Raw genomic sequence first — 19,265 nt, 5'->3', positions numbered from 1 at the left:
CTTCGTAATAAGGATGTAAACATCGGTTAAAAAAGTTAACCAGTTAAACGATTAAAATTGTATTGTTTAACTGGTTAACTGTTAACCAAGGTCACTCCAGCCAGCCTGGCAGGGCAGAGGTTGGGGCTGGGGACCCTCCGGCCAGCCAGCTCAGGGCAGCCAGGGCTGGGGTCCCTGTGGCCAGCTGGTGCCTGGGCTGCTCTGGCCTGGCTGAGGCTGGGGTCCTGCTGGCTGGCTGGCCCGGCATGGACAGGGCTGGAGTCCCTCTAGCCGACCAGTACGGCCAGGGTTCCTCCTGCCAGCCCAGTGCAACCGGGGCTGGGGCCCCTCCGGCCGGGTTAACCGTTAAGGTCCATTAACAGTAAGCCTAATGCTTACCCGGTTAACCGTTTAACCTTTTACATCCCTACTTCCTAGTTAAGCACTGACCAGGCCTCTCTCTCTAACTGTCTGTGATATCCTGGGTCACAAGATGGTTCTACCAGGTTGGTGGAAACCTCTTGGCCACATGCGATTTTGGACACTATTTGTTTTTTGTCTCCAAGTCCAGCAGCCTCAATTTCTGTTAGCTTTAAGGACAACACTGTGCTTGAATTGGCCATGATGGTATTCACCTTGTCCCTCCCCCATCTTTTCTCCTGGCAGCAGTGAAAATTGTGAGTATGCTGGTGCAGTATGTACTATAGTAATGGCCTTCTACAGCCCAGCTGCGTTCAGTTGTTTCCTATCATTCTTTGTTGCCTTACAGCTGCCTTGGAAAAGATTTACAGTTAGTTTGACCTAACAATGAAAACCAGGGAAAGTCAAGTCCTATGACTGGCGGCTCAGCTAAGGTTTTAACAGATGATTCTATGGCTAGAAAGAAACAGACAGAGAGGGAAGGGGAGGTTGAGATGTAAAAGGTCGTTGTCACGTTATAAACTAAAATAATACTGTGAACGATGAATTGTGCAGCTGTAAGGCCTCAAGGCCAAGTCAGTTGCTGCTTCTCATCCTGGCCCATGAAAAGCGGTAATTCATAGCCATGGCTTGCAAGGCCATGATAATCTATCGTGATCATCTGCCTGTGTAGCATAGGCCAGAGAACGTCCCCAAAATAATCCCTAGAGCAGAGCTTTTAGAAAAACATCCCGTTTTGATTGTAAAATTGTCACTGATAGAGAATCCACCGCCACCCTGGGTAAATTGTTCCAATGATTAATTACTCTCACTGTTAAAAACATATGTTTTATTTCCAGTCTGAATTCATCTAAAGCACAGTCACTTAGAGCAATAATAACTATATTTGGCAGAGGGGAAAAAAGCACCAAACCTACCTATGGTGGATACCACTGCGCCCACAAAGAAGAAGGAGTTACTCAAATCCCAGTTGCTGACCTCAGTCTGTGATTCGTTTCCGACGGGATATATTCCTCTCTGCACAGCGTCAGTCAGGTTCTGCGAGCGAAACCCACGTTTGATATGAACACCTCCCTGTTCTCACAGTCCATTGTGATAAAACAGAGGAATCAGCCCGCCACGACCCTTTTCCTGTGAGTATCCATAGATCGTATGCATCAGTATGCAAAGTTATAGGCAAACTCTGCTGCCAGTACGAGTAGCACTCCTGCTTCCAAGGAGGCCACCGACTCACCAGCAACCAATCAGCATTTCAGATAGTGCCATGTACTTACCTGATCGTTTAGGTGGGAGCTGGAATGGGCCCTATGAGAGATCACTTGGGTTTTTTAGAACTAAGTTTACTGCCACTGACCTAGCATTATAGTGTTTTATCCTAAATTATTTGCATCAGAAATGCAGAATCATGTAAAAGGCTTGTGTAGGCTAAAGCAATTCAACCTGCTGCATTTTTACATTACTGCCCTGTTATTTTCCATCCCTTGGTCTCTTTGGTTGGTTCTTCCTCCTTGTGTCCCATAGCTGGGCCCTGGCAGTTTGGGAGATATGGTTCTCCATGGTGCAATTGTAAGGAACACTCCCCAGCACCTCAATCATTCCTCTGAATTCTTTGACTTTATTTTAGGAGACCAAAGCAAAAAAAAAAAAAAAAAATTGATGGCCTACTAGCTGTATGTTTTCCCTCCCTTCCAGATTCTAACTGTTCAGTACTCATTAGGGATTGTAGCTAGTCTGCCAAAAGAAATGGAGACAGCAGTTGTTAAAACCATAGGGTGATGACAATTATGGTTCAAGGCTCACCAGCGCTTTGGAAACCTTGTTGACTTTCACACTAGAAAAATAAAGGGAGAGAATTTATCACATGGGATTTCTCCTGAACGTGAGGTTTTTTTCATGTGATCTCCCAGGTTTACATTTTACTTACTATTTGTAAATAACCTGCCTGCAAACATACTCTATTTTGTGAAGATAAATTTGAACACTGTGAATCCTTTAAGTGTACAGCCAGGTTTTCAAACACCAACCCTGATCATTTAAAACGAAACAACATGTAACGAGAAATCCTCACTTTGGGCCTGTAAAATATCCTGGGCCAATGCAAAACAACACAGGCAGATGCAAAATATACTGTCTCCGATTTTCTGATCCAGCTGAGCTGCTCTCAGGGCAGGACCAGAAATAAAGGTGGCTTTATGCCACGTTTGTGGATCCCTGATCATGGTCCCAGCTTATGTCCAATTCAGGCCATGGCGAAACTTAGAACAGCCTCAAAACTGCTCTAAGTTATGCCTAGCTGCCAGTGGCCCAAAAGGGCAGTTCCAGCAACCCAGGATTGCCAGAGCAAACTCTCTGGCCTTGCTCCTCTCATCCAGCCACAATTCTATGCTAGGAAGTGCAGAGCTGTTCTGCTAGGCCTATATCATTTAGGGATTCCCATTGTACACCGAGAATCTGAAGGAGAACTAAGCCAGCTTTATGGTTGCTGTGCACCACCAGAATGAAATAAGACCACTGCATCATCAGTGAGACTCAGGGCCACTCTGTTAAATTCTGACAGGTTTCAGAGGAACAGCCGTGTTAGTCTGTATTCGCAAAAAGAAAAGGAGGACTTGTGGCACCTTAGAGACTAACCAATTTATTTGATGTTTACCGTGGAAACTGCAGCAGCTTCATGCAGTTGATAGATTTCCACTCCATACGGCTAAATGCAGTGCCTTGCATAATGTGCACTGTTATATCCAAGCAGTCCCACTGAACTCAGTTGTGTGCGGACATGGGTGTGAGAGCAGAATATGGAAATTGTATCTCTTGTTCATTCAAAAATACTTAGGAAGGAAAAGGTTTTCCTAGTCATAAAGTAACAACAATAATATACTTTATTCTTAGGGCATCCATACAAATAGAAAGCTAGTAACCTCTGTATTCATGCAAATCAATATACACCACTCTTCAAATGTATTTTGCAATCCCCTACCTGACAAAGCAACAGAAAGGCTCAATTTAATTCCTACTTTGACATACATGAGCTTACATCAGGGACACATTTGGCTCTGTATGATATCCACTTAGCAAAATTTTATTTTAAGGCAAAGGGCCAGATTCTGCTTTTTTACCCCAATATAAATCCAGAGGAACGCCATTGACTTTGGTGAAATGTATCTAGATGTACAGTGGTGTAATCGCAATCGGAGACTAGCCCAAAGTGTGTCATACTATCCCATTATTAATTGTTCTCCATGTCCGCTGAAGGTAGGACAAGAAGGAATGGGCTTAATCTGCAGCGAGAGAGTTTTAGGTTAGATATTAGGGAAAACTTTCTAGCTGTAACGATGGTTAAGTACTAGAATAGGCTTCCCATGGAGGCTGTGGAATCCCTGTCATTGGAGGGTTTTTTGAAGAACAGGTTGGACAAACCCCTGTCAGGGATGGTCTAAGCGGTTTAGTTGATCCTGCCTCAGCGCAGAGGGATAGCTTAGATGACCTCTTAAGGTCCCAGAAAGCTCCAGCCCTACATTTCTATGGTTCCATGAATATCCCCCTCCCCCCGCGAAACACACACAGGATATTTTCAAAGATGAGTTTTCTGACACCTTCCATCTTTCTCTGTTCTAATGCTAAGTGAGGTGCATCTTTTAAGATAAAGCTTTAAACAAAAGCTGCCTCTAGCTGAGCCTGCCCTTAGCAGCCTTGGGAAGCAGGGCTGGACAACTTGCTCTATGACTGATTTGATACAGACACAAGCCTAGATACATTCCAGAGATGAGACTGGCCAGAGGCTAGACACAAGATCCAATCAATTGCACCAGAATGATCTCACACCATGGCTTCGCTCCCCTGTCCCCAAGAGTCAGGAATGGCAGAGGTGGTTTTTATTTGTTTTTATTTGTCGTCTTGGTTTTGAACCTTTAAGGGGTCACATTTTCTGGCTTTTCTTCCCAAGCCTGGAGGGCTAGAAACTTACATTTTTATTTCAAATGAAAGCTGAGATTCTCATGTAATCACATGACTCCAGGTCTGGGGCTTTAAGAAATGCACCAAATGGCACGGGATTCATGATAAACTTGTGAGAGTTGGTGATGCGGGGTGGTGCTTCTGTGGAAGGTTTTGTGGGGAGCCGCAGCAGAATTTAGGGATCCATGCTGGGGCTGCGAGCCCAGCTTTTTGTGCATGGCAGCATGCCCAGGGGTGGGTGGGAGCAGGCCCCTGTAAGAATGGGGTCAGAGAAGCCACTGCTATGCAGATGCCCCAGTCCTTCTGGGGACGGGAGCCGTTGCTGCTCTGGCCAGCTGCCCAGTGTCTGGCCTGTCTACGCAGACTGTACGCTGGGCTCAGGATTCACCCATCAGTGGTTAAATTAAATCTCCCCAACGGATGCACAAGAAAAGGCACAACACTCGTTACCTGCATGCGGCACAGAAAACACCACGTAAGTGAAAAGCAGAGGCTGGGTTGCATGGACGGCCAGAAAGGCCACCAGCCTACGCTGCTGCAGCATCCCTTACCTTCACAAACTGCTCAACCTCTGCCACAGTGAGGTGGGTGAAGTTCTGCAGGAACGCCTCCTTCATTTGGATTACTGCCATTTTCAGTTCTTTCTCGGCATTCTTCTCCAGAGCCCAGAATCCGATTGTACCCAAGAGTAGGTAGGTGGCGTAGCTGACCACCAGCAAACCGGTGTGGATTCTGCCACCGCACATGGTACTCTGCAGGCAAATGTGAGGGAGGATGGGGAATGGTCTCTATTTGCACATAACTCTCTAATGTAAACTCCCCGTAGATCAGAGCCCGGGAGTCCGGGCCCCGCCCAGCCGCGAGAGTTTCCCTGGGGATCACACGCAGACACAGACAGCAAGCTGTTGAAACCATTTAGGGGGAGAGAAAATCTCCAGCTCCCTTGATGTAGCGCTAGTCTGCAGTCTGTGAAACTTTGCCTTGCTGAGTTCTCAGAAAGTGGGTCAGAGTGCAGGAAGCGGACTGGCTGGATGCCACCTCCTTCTGCTGAAATGGTGCTGGGGAGGTGCGGGGGATGGAGAGGAAAGGGAGCAGGTGAAAACAATACCCACAATAATAGATCAATGCGTTGCACCTCATGGTAATTGTCTTTGACCTTGTTGAGACTACAAGGTTCTCACTCCACGTACTTCGGTTCAGTGAGCTGTTGATCAAAACACTGCCGCACAAGCCTGAGTTTCCACAACACCAGACCCTGTGGCCAAAGGGAGATGCTTGGTGATGGGGAAGCCTGATTGTGGGACATGAGGTAACAAACTGGCTGTCAGGAGAAGCTCGTCCCAACTGTCTGAAGTCAAGCAGAGCTCAAATCCCCAACCCGGCAGTCACTTTGTAATGATCTCACCACCACAGGCTCCGAGCGGGGAAAAGAAAGTAGGGCCTTCATCCCCAAAAGGACATGGTTCTGCCACATGAGCTAAACCAGGTATTCCTTTCATTGGGAGCAGTACCTGGCTGTTATTGTCTGCGGGCCATCTGTTAGAGGGGGATATGACACGCACTTTGCCCGTGTGTTACATATTAGGACCTGCCCTACGTTCGCACGGTGCTCCTGGCCATCTCCCCATTTGTTTCGAGGAGAACTAGCATGTAACAGAGTCTCCACTCAGCCAGTTGATGTTAGCTCAGTCAGACCTCCTCAGAAATTATGTCCACAAGCCCAATCTCCAGCACTTCCCTAGCTACGCAGCCTTGCCAGCAGTAGGTGATTACATCAGTGACTTCACAGAGGCTTGGGGGCAGGTGAAGAGTCCCAACAAGGGGGGTGAAGGAGGCAGTGGCCCTGTCCCCAGAGCAGTGGGCTTCCTGGAATGCCACAGATGGCTCTGCTGCTCTGTGTGTCTTGTTCACATACAAGACCTTGAAATTATGTCCCTCTGAACCCTTCTAATCTCGCTATTGTGCAGCACCTTCATTTATGTTTTACCCCACAGAACTACAAGATGTTTCAGCCCCGTACATAGACATTCACACCAACTCGTAGCGGAGTGCTCCCTGCCCTGCCTTTTGCACTCGACTGAGTGCCACGTGAAGGCATGGTCACGCTGCACTGGTAACTCAGGATCAGACTCAAGTTTAAGCCCGACCATCCACACACAAATCTTTCTGACTGGGTCAGAAAGCCCTTCGGACCTGAACCCATGGATCCACCTGGAGGCGGGCAGGAGGTGGGGGTTGAGTCCGAGTCCTGCTGTGACAAAGGTCCAAGCCCCTCTCTTTTTTATTTGTCATCTTGTTTTTGAACCTTTAAGGGGTCACATTTTCTGGCTTTTCTTCCGAAGCCTGGAGGGCTAGAAACGTAAATTTTTATTTCAAATGAAAGCTGAGATTCTCATGTAATCACATGGCTCCAGGAGCTGAGGCTTTAAGAAAAGCACCAAATGGCATGGGACTCATGATAAAATTGTGAGAGTTGGTGATGTGTCATGGTGCTTCTGTGAAAGGTTTTTGGGGGAACAGCAGCAGAATTTAGGGGTCTGTGCCTGGGTGGGGCTTCCCAGTGTGGAAGTAGCTCAAGCCACAGACCCAACTCAGGAGGTCTGTGTAGTGCAATATGAATGTGTTAGCATGTCTCTGAGACCTGGGTCCAGCAATTTTAAGCCCAGGTTTACAACGCACTGTGAATGCTCGAACGTGGGCTTAGAAACAAGTGCGGCTCCCACAGCCCCAGATTTACAAGGCAGTGTAGACATACCCTAGCTCTGCATATCAGTGTATCTAGCGTTCTCATTGCACTCCGTTCCAGTACCGGGTTTACAATGGCACCATGGTGCTGGGCCCACGCTCAAAACAGGCCCTGGCCTGGCCCATTCCACTTGCGCTGGGCTCGGAGCAGCTGGCTCCTCTCTACCCCCCAACTCCTCCACCCCCACTGCTCGCTCATTTTAGCCGGCTGGACTGCTGGCCCAGGGCTCCTTTCAACCCCCGGCCCTGCTCTCCGGCTCCTCCCTGCCCCTTGGCTGCTCCCGCCTGCCCACTGCTTGCTCCTATCAGCCGGCATGGCAGCCAGCTGAGGGCTCCTCTCTGCCCCCATCACCAACAGGCAGCCGCCAGCGGAGCTGAGGGCAGAGAGGAGCCCCCAGCCCTGCCGACCTGTGACCGTCCGCTCCCCGGGGGCAGTCCTCTCCCTGCCACTTTGCGCAAGAGCAGCAGGCTGGGGAAGTTGGCGCCTGCCTCCCCCCACACCCATGCAAGGAAATGCCTCCTCCGTCACGGGCACCACCAGCACCAGGCGGGTAGGGCTGGGTGGGGCCCTGGGAGACGGGGCCACTCTGTGGTCCCGAGCTTCAGCTGTCCTGCCCCCTCGCACTGTGCTGGGATGGGGAATCCCTGCTCTGCACTGGCTCAGCAGGGCCAGGGGACAGGGCATGGGGGAGTGGGTCTGTGGCGGGGTATGCTGGGCAGTGGGGGAGGTTTGTGTGTTTTGGGATGCTAGGCGGTAGGGGTCTGTTAGAGGGGTGCTGTGTAGTTGTGGTGGGGCTGTGGGGAAGGGCAGTGGGGGTGGGGGAGATCTGTGTGCGTTGGGGTGCTAGGGAGTGGAGGTTCTGTGTGGGGTTCTGGGCAGTTGTGGGGAAGCTGTGGGCAGGAGGCTCTGGGCAGGGGTGCTGGTGTGCAGGGCACTGTGCATTTGTGGGGCGCGAGTGCTGGACATAGCAGGGCTGGGGGGTGCTGGGTGGGGGGGGCCTATGTGGCGTGGCATGGACCCGACCCCAAAGGGAAGGGGCACATGCGCAGAACAGGGCCGGGGGCCAGTGTCCATCTGGCATCTGCCAGTTTGTAAACAGTGCCCTCGTGCTGGGCGGAGTGGGACTGCCCCCGCCACGCCATGCCCCATTCCCCTGGACGGCCCCTCGCTCTGGGGACCGACCTCCCCACGCCATGCTCCACTGCCCCCAGGGGGGCCCACAAATATGTTTGGCGCCAGGCCCACAAAAGATTCATCCAGCCCTGCTCTGTTCCCGAGTACCTGGGCACCTGTGCTGTGCATTCCCCATGTTAGAGATGGCCGGATGACCTTTGGGCCTCCTGGAGACAACGTCTTCTGTTAAAAACCTACCGGGGATCCCCTCTTCACCTTGCACGCTATTCTCTTCTAGCTGGGTTCTTTCACCAACCTTTCCTATTCTCCTACCCTGCCCAGAACCCCAGCTTTATGATGACTCTGATTCAGCTACTTCAGCACATGCTCAGCTTTAAGCACATGCCTAGATCCATCCCGATTCAGCAAAACACTTAAGCAGGGGCTTAGCTTTAAAACACATTGAAGTCCCTTTGAACTCTGCATGTGCTTAAGCTTAAGTTCTTTGTTGAATCAGAGTCTGTGGGCCCAATTCCAGACCTTACGCAGGCAAAACTCCCATTGATTTTAGTGGGAATCTCTCTCTCTCTCAATAGATCAGACCCACAGTATTATAGCAGCTGTTTTTAAGGTTTTGAAAGTACTCCAGCTCGGAGCTGGCTTGGCAAAAGACTTATTCACTTAACACAACCGGCGAGGTGTTCTCTAAATAGCCAGTGATATCTGGTCGCCCTGACGGTTTGCTTTAGGCCTATTATTTCTTAATGCATTTCACTCCCATGATGCTCTTTTTTTACACCATCAGAGGAGGAATGTTTCCTGAAGATGGTGTATTATTAGATGAAGGACAAAATTAGTTGCTAATCCTGCTGCTGCTATTATTGGCTGGCAAAGCAATATTCACGTGGGACGTGATTGATTCATAAGTAGTGATCTGGAAAACAATGTTTCCAAAGCCAAACGTGTGATGATTTGCTTCTCCCAACAGCATTCTGTGCAGCGTCTGTACCGCCCGACAGTTATGTAGACCTTGGCAGCCTCTTTAGTACTTTCTCACTTGTTGCACATCATATTAACTGACCCTCTCTGTGTATCTGGCAGTGGGATCATTGCTTCATTTCCCCCCATCCCCCTGCACCCAGTGGCCTCTCTGTTTTAAAGCAAGGGTGGAATTGGTATTTCACTGACCCTTGCAGTCTTCTGCCTGGGCGCACACTCACCGTTCCTCTCCCTGTGTCCAGAGCGGCCCCTCTGTTACACTCACGGCTCCGCTCCTTGTATCTGACAGCTGGGCTACTGCTCCTTCACCTTTGTATTAGGTGGGGCTGCTTAGCTGCCCCATGGCCTCTGTGAGGTCACTGCTATAGTCACCCCCTGTATTTGGTGGGGCTGCTTAACTGTCCCCCTAGGTCTCTATGAGGTCATTGATATACTCACCCTCTGCTCACCTGCCCCATCCTTTAGCACTCATATGGAAGATAAGCTTAGATTCCCTTGGAAAAATGATAAGGGCCTGACTGTGTAACCTGTACTCCCATTGATTAGCACACAGTTATGCAAGGAGTTTCTGTTGACTTCAGAGGGACTATTCACATGCATTCAGTGCTCACCAGCATAAGTGAAGAATGTGGAATTGTGCTTAGAGGGTCAGAATCTGTTCCTACCAAAGTCACTGGGAGTTCTGCTGTACTTGAGAACTTGCTGACTGGGAGGGGAAAGCCCCTGAAGGCAGGCATTGTCCTTGGACAGCAGGACAGAAGAGAATTTGGCTAGGCTAAGCCAACCCATGTATCATGTACATCCTTAGAGACGTTTCAAGTGAAGTTGCTGAGTCTTAAGGTTTACAACCTTGATGGCTGAGTGTGCACAAGCTCTTTGGCTGCTAGGCGGCTGTTCTGTTTTTGTCTTAAAATCATAAAAGTAAATCAGCTGCTGATGAAGGATTTAAGCATGCTGTCCGGTTCTGCTCTCCAAGGCCCCATGTTTTCAGTGAATTTGAGAAATGCAAAGACTCTGGGCTTGCTTCCAGTTCAGTGGGATAAACAAGAAGTGACAGACGGGCTATCGTCTGTGGAGTGCTGATTGTCCTTTAACACAGAAACCTGCAGCTGACTCTGGACAGAACAGAAAAACAGGAAAACTGTGAATGGAGATGGCTTTCTTTGAAGGGCTTGCAAAATGCCATGGTTTTTTAAAGGTGGCCTGTAAGGGATTAGGGAAAACATAGGGCTAGTTGACCTTTTTCATCTTTAGGGTGTATAAAGAATGCCTGAGGTTTTGTTTTTCAGATATTTTCCCCTCTGTTTTTACCTTGGCAATATTATTATTAATTATTGATTTATATTAATGTAGTGCTGTCAAGGTTCCTTCCCCACTCTGAATGCTAGGGTACAGATGTGGGGACCCACATGAAAGACCCCCTAAGCTTATTCTTACCAGCTTAGGTTAAAACTTCCCCAAGGCACAGATTTCTTCCTTGCCTTGGGAACCAGCTTAGATTAAAACCTGGTACGCTGCCACCACCAAGCGATTTAACGAAGAATCTGGAAAGAGACCACTTGGAGACGTCTTCCCCCAAAATATCCCCCCAAGCCCTTACATCCCCTTTCCTGGGGAGGCTTGAGAATAAACAAGATGAGCACAAACCAGCCTTGGATTTTTAAGACCCAAAAAAACCAATCAAATTCTTAAAAAATAGAACTTTATTAGAAGAACAAAACAAAGATAAACGAAACACTCTGTAAAATCAGAATGGAAGATAATCTCACAGACAGTCAGATTCAAAACATAGAGAATCCCTCTAGGCAAAACCTTAAGTTACAAAAAGAAACAAAAACAGGAATACACATTTCCTCCAGCACAGCGAATTTACAAGTCAAAACAAAGAAAACCTAATGCATTTTCTAGCTAGATTACTTACTAATTTTACAGGATTTGGAGGGCTTGCATCCTTGATCTGTTCCCGGCAAAGGTATCACACAGACAGACAAAAGCCTTTTTCCCCCCCTCCAGATTTGAAAGTATCTTTTCCCCTTGTTGGTCATTTTGGGTCAGGTGCCAGCGAGGTTACCTTAGCTTCTTAACCCTTAACAGGTGAAAGGATTTTGCCTCTGGCCAAGAGGGTTTTATAGCACTGTATACGGAAAGGTGGTTACCCTTTCCCTTTATATTTATGACAAGTGCCCAGAGGCCCTAGTCACAGAGCAGGACCCCATTGTGCTAGGCACCACACAAAGACAGTCCCTGCCCCTGATGAGCTTACAAGCTAAGTACAAGACAAGAGACAGCAAATGGATACAGACAGACTGACAGAGGCTTACCAAGAAACAATGAGACAATATTGAGCAGCAGTGGGCTCTGCACATTGGCAGCCTAGTATCAGGAATGCCAAATTGAGTCTTCCATGGTTTTTCCAGGACCTCTCTGGGAGGTCTCAGCAATGTTTGCGATAAACTCTAACACTTTAACTGAAGGTGCATGGGTGATAAATCTTGAACAAAGACTCTCTTTATCCAAAATGCTAATTAGGCCTTGGAGTTTAATAAGTGTAAACTAAAGGCTAAGGGCCACCTCTGGGGTATTAGTAAAGAGGCCTAAAGCTTTCCATGCAGGTGGATAAGGAGTGTGCAGAGGCTAGGGCTCCCCATAGCCCCTACTAGTATTTGGGCCAGCACAAAAAAGGGTAGAGAATAAGACGTAGAATATCTTATTGCCCTTATATAAATGCCTGGTACACCCTCATCTTGAATACTGTGTACAGATATGGTTCCCTCATCTCAAAAAAGATATACTGGCATTAGAAAAGGTTCAGAAAAGGACAACTAAAATGATTAGGGGTTTGGAATGGAGAGATGAGGAGAGATTAAAGAGGCTAGGACTTTTCAGCTTGGAAAAGAGGAGACTAAGGGGGGGATATGGTAGAGGTATATAAAATCATGAGTGGTGTAGAGAAAGTAAATAAGGAAAAGTTATTGACTTGTTCCCATAATATAAGAACAAGGGGCCACCAAATGAAATTAATGGGCAGCAGGTTTAAAACAAATAAAAGGCAGTTCTTCACTCAGCGCACAGTCGACCTGTGGCACTCCTTGCCTGAGGAGGTTGTGAAGGCTAGGGACTATAACAGGGTTTAAAAGAGAACTGGATAAATTCATGGAGGTTAAATCCATTAATGGCTATTAGCCAGGATGGCTAAGAAATGGTGTCCCTAGCCTCTGTTTGTCAGAGAGTGGAGGTGGATGGCAGGAGAGAGATCACTAGATCATTACCTGTTAAGTTCACTCCCTCTGGGGCACCTGGCATTGGCCACTGTCGGTAGACAGGATACTGGGCTGGATGGACCTTTGGTCTGACCCAGTGTGGCCATTCTTATGTTCTTAACTGGACCAGTGCACTGGCCAATGTACATTGCCCCAATTATAGGGATGGCCCAGGAACAGTCCACATGGAAAGCTGTAGGGTGGGGGGCAAGAGACAGATTGTGATTCTCTGAGTCTTGATTTTCTTCCCAATCTGTTCCATGCATGGGACCTAGCCTAGCAAAGCCACAATTTAGCCAACATTCTTTTAAACTCACTAAGAAAACCCTTCTCTCATTTGCTCAGATTTCGCTCTTTCGGCTCTTGTGATGTCATCACTTCACTTGCCCACTCGTCTTCACTGAGGTGGATTGTCAGCTGGTGTATCTTGTCCTAGCTCCATTGCCTCCAATAGCAATGCATTACGCCAGCTGTAGACCTGCTCCCTCCTGCCCAGACAGGCCTGATTTCTCATGTAAAAAAACAAGCCAAAACTAAAATCTTTGAAAAAAACAAAGCACCCATTTAGTCAGCCAACCTTGTAGCCTTCTGTAGCCATCATATAGAAACGACACAGGGATGAAAACCCATTTTTCTTTTCCTTTACTGGTCTGCTTTAAAGCACTTTGAATGACCAGCAGGTGCAGGTTTCTGATCTGCACCCAAATACCGTGCTTTTACATACACAGACATACCCACCAAGGGCCTGATTCCAATCCGACATATGCCAGCAAGGAAGCATTGCTAAGTAGCTTCAAAAATGCCTCCATGCCAAATCCTAGGAGATGTTGAGCACTCAGTATCTGGTCCCACATAGATGAGAACAACACAAATAAAGCGGTCCAAAATCTGTCACATGAGACAGTCTGAAAATGGTTAAACTAACAGATGAGAGGAGACACGTGGGGTGCATTTGACCATCACGGCAACAACTAATAGCAATGAAAAATGCAAACAATAATCGAAGCAGACAGGTGCTGACTTGTATACTGTACAAGTGAGCCATTCTGTATTAATGAGGGTGTTGTGGTGAAGGTGCTGGCCTTGGACGCAGGGGATCTGCGTTCAATTCCCTGCTATGATCTTTGAGCAAATCTCTTAGTCTCTGTGTGCCTTACTTCCGTCTCTGTAAAATGGGGATAATAGCACTTCCTTCGTCTGCCTTTTCAGCTTAGATGGTGAGCTCTGTGGGAGAAAGGGTATCTCTTACCCTGTGTGTGTACAGCCCTGTGACCCAAGGACCTCTTATGCCAACTGGGTAGAAGGCATGGGGGTACATAGGAGTTACCTGGATCCCCTGGGTCTGGTATCTACATACTAGCCACCCAAAGGGTCATGTAAGGTCTCTAATGAAAGCCTGTTTCACACTGGTCATCGCAATCATTTTGAGATGCATGGGTGGAGAATATGTGAAGAGTTATGTATACATACTACAAATTATGTTCTCTAAGATCTGTGAGGTCAGACAGGTCACCAAAAGGCAAGCCACATACTTCTGGCAGAGAAAGGGGAAGAAACATTTGCCTCTCTCTGGCTGGTCCTGTGCAAATTAAGGATTGTATGGTTCCCAAGGCATGCCCAAGTACGGTCTGAGTAAAATGTTGATCAATTGATTGTGGGGGCTAGAGGAAAAGAAAGCAGCAGGGGGGTTCCTGTCTCAGAGTAAGACAATGAACTGTTGGAACTGTATCTGGGGTGCAGATGAACCCCCCATTATCCTTCCATCTGTGAAGACAAGCTGCCAATGGGGTCCCTTGCACAGTGGGGCCCCAATCTTGATTGGAGCTTTGAGACACCAATGTCATACAAATCATAAATATGGGTCTGTATTCAGAGTAGCAGCCGTGTTAGTCTGTATTCGCAAAAGAAAAGGAGTACTTGTGGCACCTTAGAGACTAACAAATTTATTTGAGCATAAGCTTTCATGAGCTACAGCTCACTTCATCGGATGCATTAAGTGGAAAATAAGTGGGGAGATTTATATACATAGAGAACATGAAACAATGGGTGTTACCATACACACTGTAATGAGAGTGATCACTTAAGGTGAGCTATTACCAGCAGGAGAGCGGGTGACGGGGGAAAAACCTTTTGTAGTGATAATCAAGGTGTGTCATTTCCAGCAGTTGACAAGAACGTCTGAGGAACAGTGGGGGGGGAAGGGGGAAACAGTTTTACTTTGTGTAATGACCCATCCACTCCCAGTCTCTATTCAAGCCTATGTTAATTGTATCCAGTTTGCAAATTAATTCCAATTCAGCAGTCTCTCCTTGGAGTCTGTTTTTGAAGTTTTTTTGTTGAAGAATTGCCACGTTTAGGTCTGTAATCGAGGGACCAAAAAGATTGAAGTGTTCTCCAACTGGTTTTTGAATGTTATAATTCTTGACATCTGATTTGTGTCCATTTATTCTTTTACGTAGAGACTGTCCAGTTTGGCCAATGTACATGGCAGAGGGCCATTGCTGGCACAGGATGGCATATATCACATTGGTAGATGTGCAGGTGAACGAGCCTCTGATAGTGTGGCTGATGTGATTAAGCCCTATGATGGTGTCCCCTGAATAGATATGTGGACACAGTTGGCAACGGGCTTTGTTGCAAGGATAGGTTCCTGGGTTAGTGGTTCTGTTGTGTGGTGTGTGGTTGCTCGTGAGTATTTGCTTCAGGTTGGGGAGCTGTCTGTAAGCAAGGACTGGCCTGTCTCCCAAGATCCGTGAGAGTGATGGCTCATCCTTCAGGATAGGTTGTAGATCCTTGATGATGCGTTGGAGAGGTTTTAGTTGGGGGCTGAAGGTGATGGCTAGTGGCGTTCTGTTATTTTCTTTGCCGGGCCTGTCCTGTAGTAGGTGACATCTGGGTACTCTTCTGGCTCTGTCAGTCTGTTTCTTCACTTCAGCAGGTGGGTGTTGTAGTTCTAAGAATGCTTGATAGAGATCTTGTAGGTGTTTGTCTCTGTCTGGGGGGTTGGAGCAAATGCAGTTGTATTGTAGAGCTTGGCTGTAGACAATGGATCATGTGGTGTGGTTTGGATGAAAGCTGGAGGCATGTAGGTAGGAATAGCGGTCAGTAGGTTTCCGGTATAGGGTGGTGTTTATGTGACCATTGCTTATTAGCACCATAGTGTCCAGGAAGTGGATCTCTTGTGTGGACTGGTCCAGGCTGAGGTTGATGGTGGGATGGAAACTGTTGAAATCATGGTGGAATTCCTCAAGGGCTTCTTTTCCGTGGGTCCAGATGATGAAGATGTCATCAGTGTAGCGCAAGTAGGTCTGTATGGATTTTTTTCCTCAAAGTGGCTGAAGAAAGGAATGGGGTGAAATCCTGGCTGCCTTGAAGATAATTGTGAGTTTTGTCTTTGACTTCAATGGGGTCAGGATTTCACTCCTGGGGGTTAAAGCCCCAGGAAACCATATCTTTCCCTTGCTGTTTCCACTGAGGGATGGATTCCCTTTCTCTGGGTGATTAACGGAATTCGTCACCACCAGCTCTGATGCTGAGAAAGCAGATCTAATGTGTGTATAGGAGACTCTGTAGAAGAAGCAAATTGAGCAGCCCCGGAATACGAGCAGCCTGATGGCATGTGACATTCATCCTCCCCCGGCTCTGGCAATAGATTATGTATAGTACAGATGCATTATTCTTTCCCGGCATGTTTCTTCACACCAGCCTGAGATTCTTTAAAAGCTGCAAAACGTTGGCTTGGCACAATGTTACATCCAATAACATCGCGTCATTTACATGGGGAGGGGGATGTCTGCTAATAAAAAGAAGTCATCGTGGAGAGGCAGCAAAGTATTGGCTCACCCCTAGAAGCTCTGTAATGATCACAAAAGAAAGCTGGAGGGTGGGGAGAAGGGAAAACCCCACTTTGCCTTCTTGCTCAGCTATTTGGAAACGTTTCTCAGACACTTTGGAGTCACTTTCACCGTGCTGGGCTGTGCTCCTTTCCTCTGCTATGGCCAGGAGGGCCTAGCATTGTGCCTTTCAACCTTTGTTTAAACCAAATTGGATTGCACGGTATCAGCAGACCTACTGCCTTGGAACACACATCGGGGACGTCTAAGCTGACCCCCCTGGCAATGGTGCGTAGGGTACACGTCGCCACCCGCTGCAGTGGAAAGCAGGCTGCGTCCATACTGCAGTGTGTAGCCACGTGTTAGTGAAAGGCTCTGGCACGGGGGAGGCAGCAGGGAAAGGCTCAGCCCCTGCCAGAGCTTTTCCTCCCACTGGAGCCTTTCCCTGCAATGGGGGATGGGCTCGGGAAGCAGTGGGACTCTGCTAAAAACAGTGTGGCTGGAGAGGCACCGCTTAGTAGAGAGCTGCATAGGCAGGTCCCTCACGCGTGTCTTTACTTGCCTAAACAGTGCCAACACCGCTATGTATACCTGTGCTGGGGGACTATCCATGTATGTACGCTACATGCTGCTGAGAGAAGCCTTAGAATAGACTAACTGAGAGAGAATGGTGTGGCACAGACATGCCCAAGCCCGTGCGTCTGACCATCTTCTCAACATTTCACTGAAGGAGGCTGTGTGTGGTCTCTGCCGAAAGCTAAGGACTAGCTGATTGTGACGGTTATTGCAAGACGGTTGTAGGCGACAAGGGCGCCGACTCTGTGGGTGCTCCAGGGCTGCAGCACCCACAAAAAAAAAGCGGGCCCCGCCGATCAGCTCCTCTCCCTCCTCCCCAGTGCCTCCAGCCTGCTGTTGATCAGCTGTTCAGCGGCAGGCAGGAGGTGCTGTGGGGGGAGAGGGAGAAGTGGGGCAGGAAGAGGCAGAGTGAGGGTGGGGCATGCTCAGGGGAGGGGGTGGAGTAGGGGTGGGAAGAAGTGTGGTGGGGCTTTGTGGGTAGGGGTGGACTGTGAGCGGGACCTGGGGCAGAGCAGGGGTTGAGCACCCCCAGAGAAATCAGAAAGTCGGCACCTGTAGTAGGCGAGACAATTTTAGAGCCATGGAACATGCAGGTGATTGCGTTCCAAAACTGTTAGAAGTGAAATAGGCCCCTGAAATGGGCGAGTCTCAAAGCTGAATCAGTCAACACTGAGAACAATCTACATCCTTTGCCCCAGCGGAGCCCTGTGTTTATAGTCTTGGGCAGAAGCAGACTTGAGCATTTACGAAGTCAAAAGAACCTGAAGAAAAGTCTCTGAGTCGGGGGGGCCCCCTGGGCTGAGAGACAATAGTCTGTAACTGTATGTAAGCAGGGTCTGAATGAGCTTTCCCCTGACATCTAGTGAGGAGCTGGGGAAGACGACTGCAGGAGCCGACCTTGTTTGCATGGACACACCCACGCTGCCTGATGAGATTGCTTTGCCCAAATGATCACTTTTGGCTGGTGTTGGATCACAAATCACTTTGTTATTGGGGCAGGAGTACTAAAGGGTTATTATCCTTGTTATGTGAATCAAGGGCAGCAGAACTCTGCTTGGCATGCCCTGATTGAGGGAATCACCCTCAACTAAATAGCACTTGCTAGGTAGGGGACAAGGGTGCCACAGCCCAGTGAAGTTGAGAGAGGGTGGAGGTAGGCGTTTGTCTGTGGTGGGTTTGGTCATAAGTACTGTTTAATCTATTTTCTCCTCTCCCTCTATGGTATAATAGTAGTGCTGATTAAGACTCAGTTGAGGGTCTTGTTACATGACTATAGAGCTGAAATCATGGATAACCAGGTGTAAGCATTAGGGACGGTGTCTCTGATGCATAAGGCTGCCCAGTCTGCTCTAGTAGTGAGGCTTCCCTACTGACAGCTGTGATAAGTGGTGGGACCTCAAGACATCCCATAGGGTGGAGCCGTGAGTGGCTGGCAGGGCAACTGATGCCACAGTGAGCACCTGGACAGCAAAGTGAGCAAGGTGGGTGGGAGGTGAGGTCACGCAGATGCACCTCTGAACTCTGGGTCTTCATTGACCAAGGACAACAACTGTGAGTGGAGTGGAGTGGGGTGAGGTGGGGTGGAGGGAGAAGGGAGGGGCATGTTAAAGGAACTTTTGGTTGCTGGACTTAAGAACCTGAGGCAAAAGGATACTACCCAGCCTACTCTGGGGTGGGTCTTAGAATCATAGAATATCAGGGTTGGAAGGGACCTCAGGAGGTCATCTAGCCCAACCCTCTCCTCAAAGCAGGACCAATCCCCAATTAAATCATCCCAGCCAGGGCTTTGTCAAGCCTGACCTTAAAAACTTCTAAGGAAGGAGATTCTACCACCTCCCTAGGTAATGCATTCCAGTGTTTCACCACCCTCCTAGTGAAAAAGTTTTTCCTAATATCCAACTTAAACTTCCCCCACTGCAACTTGAAACCATTACTCTTGTCCTGTTATCTTCTACCACTGAGAATAGTCTAGAACCATCCTCTTTGGAACCTCTCAGGTAGTTGAAAGCAGCTATCAAATCCCCCCTCATTCTTCTCTTCTGCAGACTGAACAATCCCAGTTCCCTCAGCCTCTTCTCATAAGTCATGTGTTCCAGACCCCTAATCATTTTTGTTGCCCTTCGCTGAACTCTCTCCAATTTTTCCACATCCTTCTTGTAGTGTCGGGCCCAAAACTGGACACAGTACTCCAGATGAGGCCTCACCAATGTCGAATAGAGGGGAACGATCACGTCCCTCAATCTGCTGGCTTTGCCCCTACTTATACATCCCAAAATGCCATTGGCCTTCTTGGCACAAGGGCACACTGTTGACTGTTGTCTTTTGCTTGTGGTTTTATGTTTATGAATCCTGCTTGCAGCATTTCCCCAAATTAATGTCGGGTGACTT

General features: G+C 48.2%; 1 protein-coding gene and 1 long non-coding RNA gene across 2 annotated transcripts in view; one reads left to right on the top strand and one right to left on the bottom strand.

Annotated features, from left to right (window-relative positions):
* LOC140913932 (potassium channel, subfamily K, member 16-like) overlaps window positions 1-5,096 on the bottom strand; it is a 15,471-nt gene extending 10,375 nt beyond the window's left edge. Inside the window, exons 1-2 of the mRNA XM_073350742.1 lie at window positions 4,902-5,096; window positions 1,317-1,437 (exon numbers count right to left, since the gene is read on the bottom strand). Coding sequence (XP_073206843.1) covers window positions 1,317-1,437; window positions 4,902-5,096 — 316 coding nt within the window. The remainder of the gene's footprint in view (window positions 1-1,316; window positions 1,438-4,901) is intronic.
* Window positions 1-19,265, top strand: LOC140913934 (uncharacterized). The gene is made up of 3 exons (XR_012159703.1): window positions 1-656; window positions 1,239-1,532; window positions 19,038-19,265. It is a non-coding gene; the product is annotated as an uncharacterized lncRNA (long non-coding RNA).

This window comes from Lepidochelys kempii, chromosome 6, assembly GCF_965140265.1.
Source record: "Lepidochelys kempii isolate rLepKem1 chromosome 6, rLepKem1.hap2, whole genome shotgun sequence".
In the NCBI taxonomy this organism is placed as follows: Eukaryota; Metazoa; Chordata; order Testudines; family Cheloniidae; genus Lepidochelys; species Lepidochelys kempii.
The sequence above is the reverse complement of the archived record's forward strand: the minus strand, read 5'-3'. Positions and strand labels throughout refer to the sequence as shown.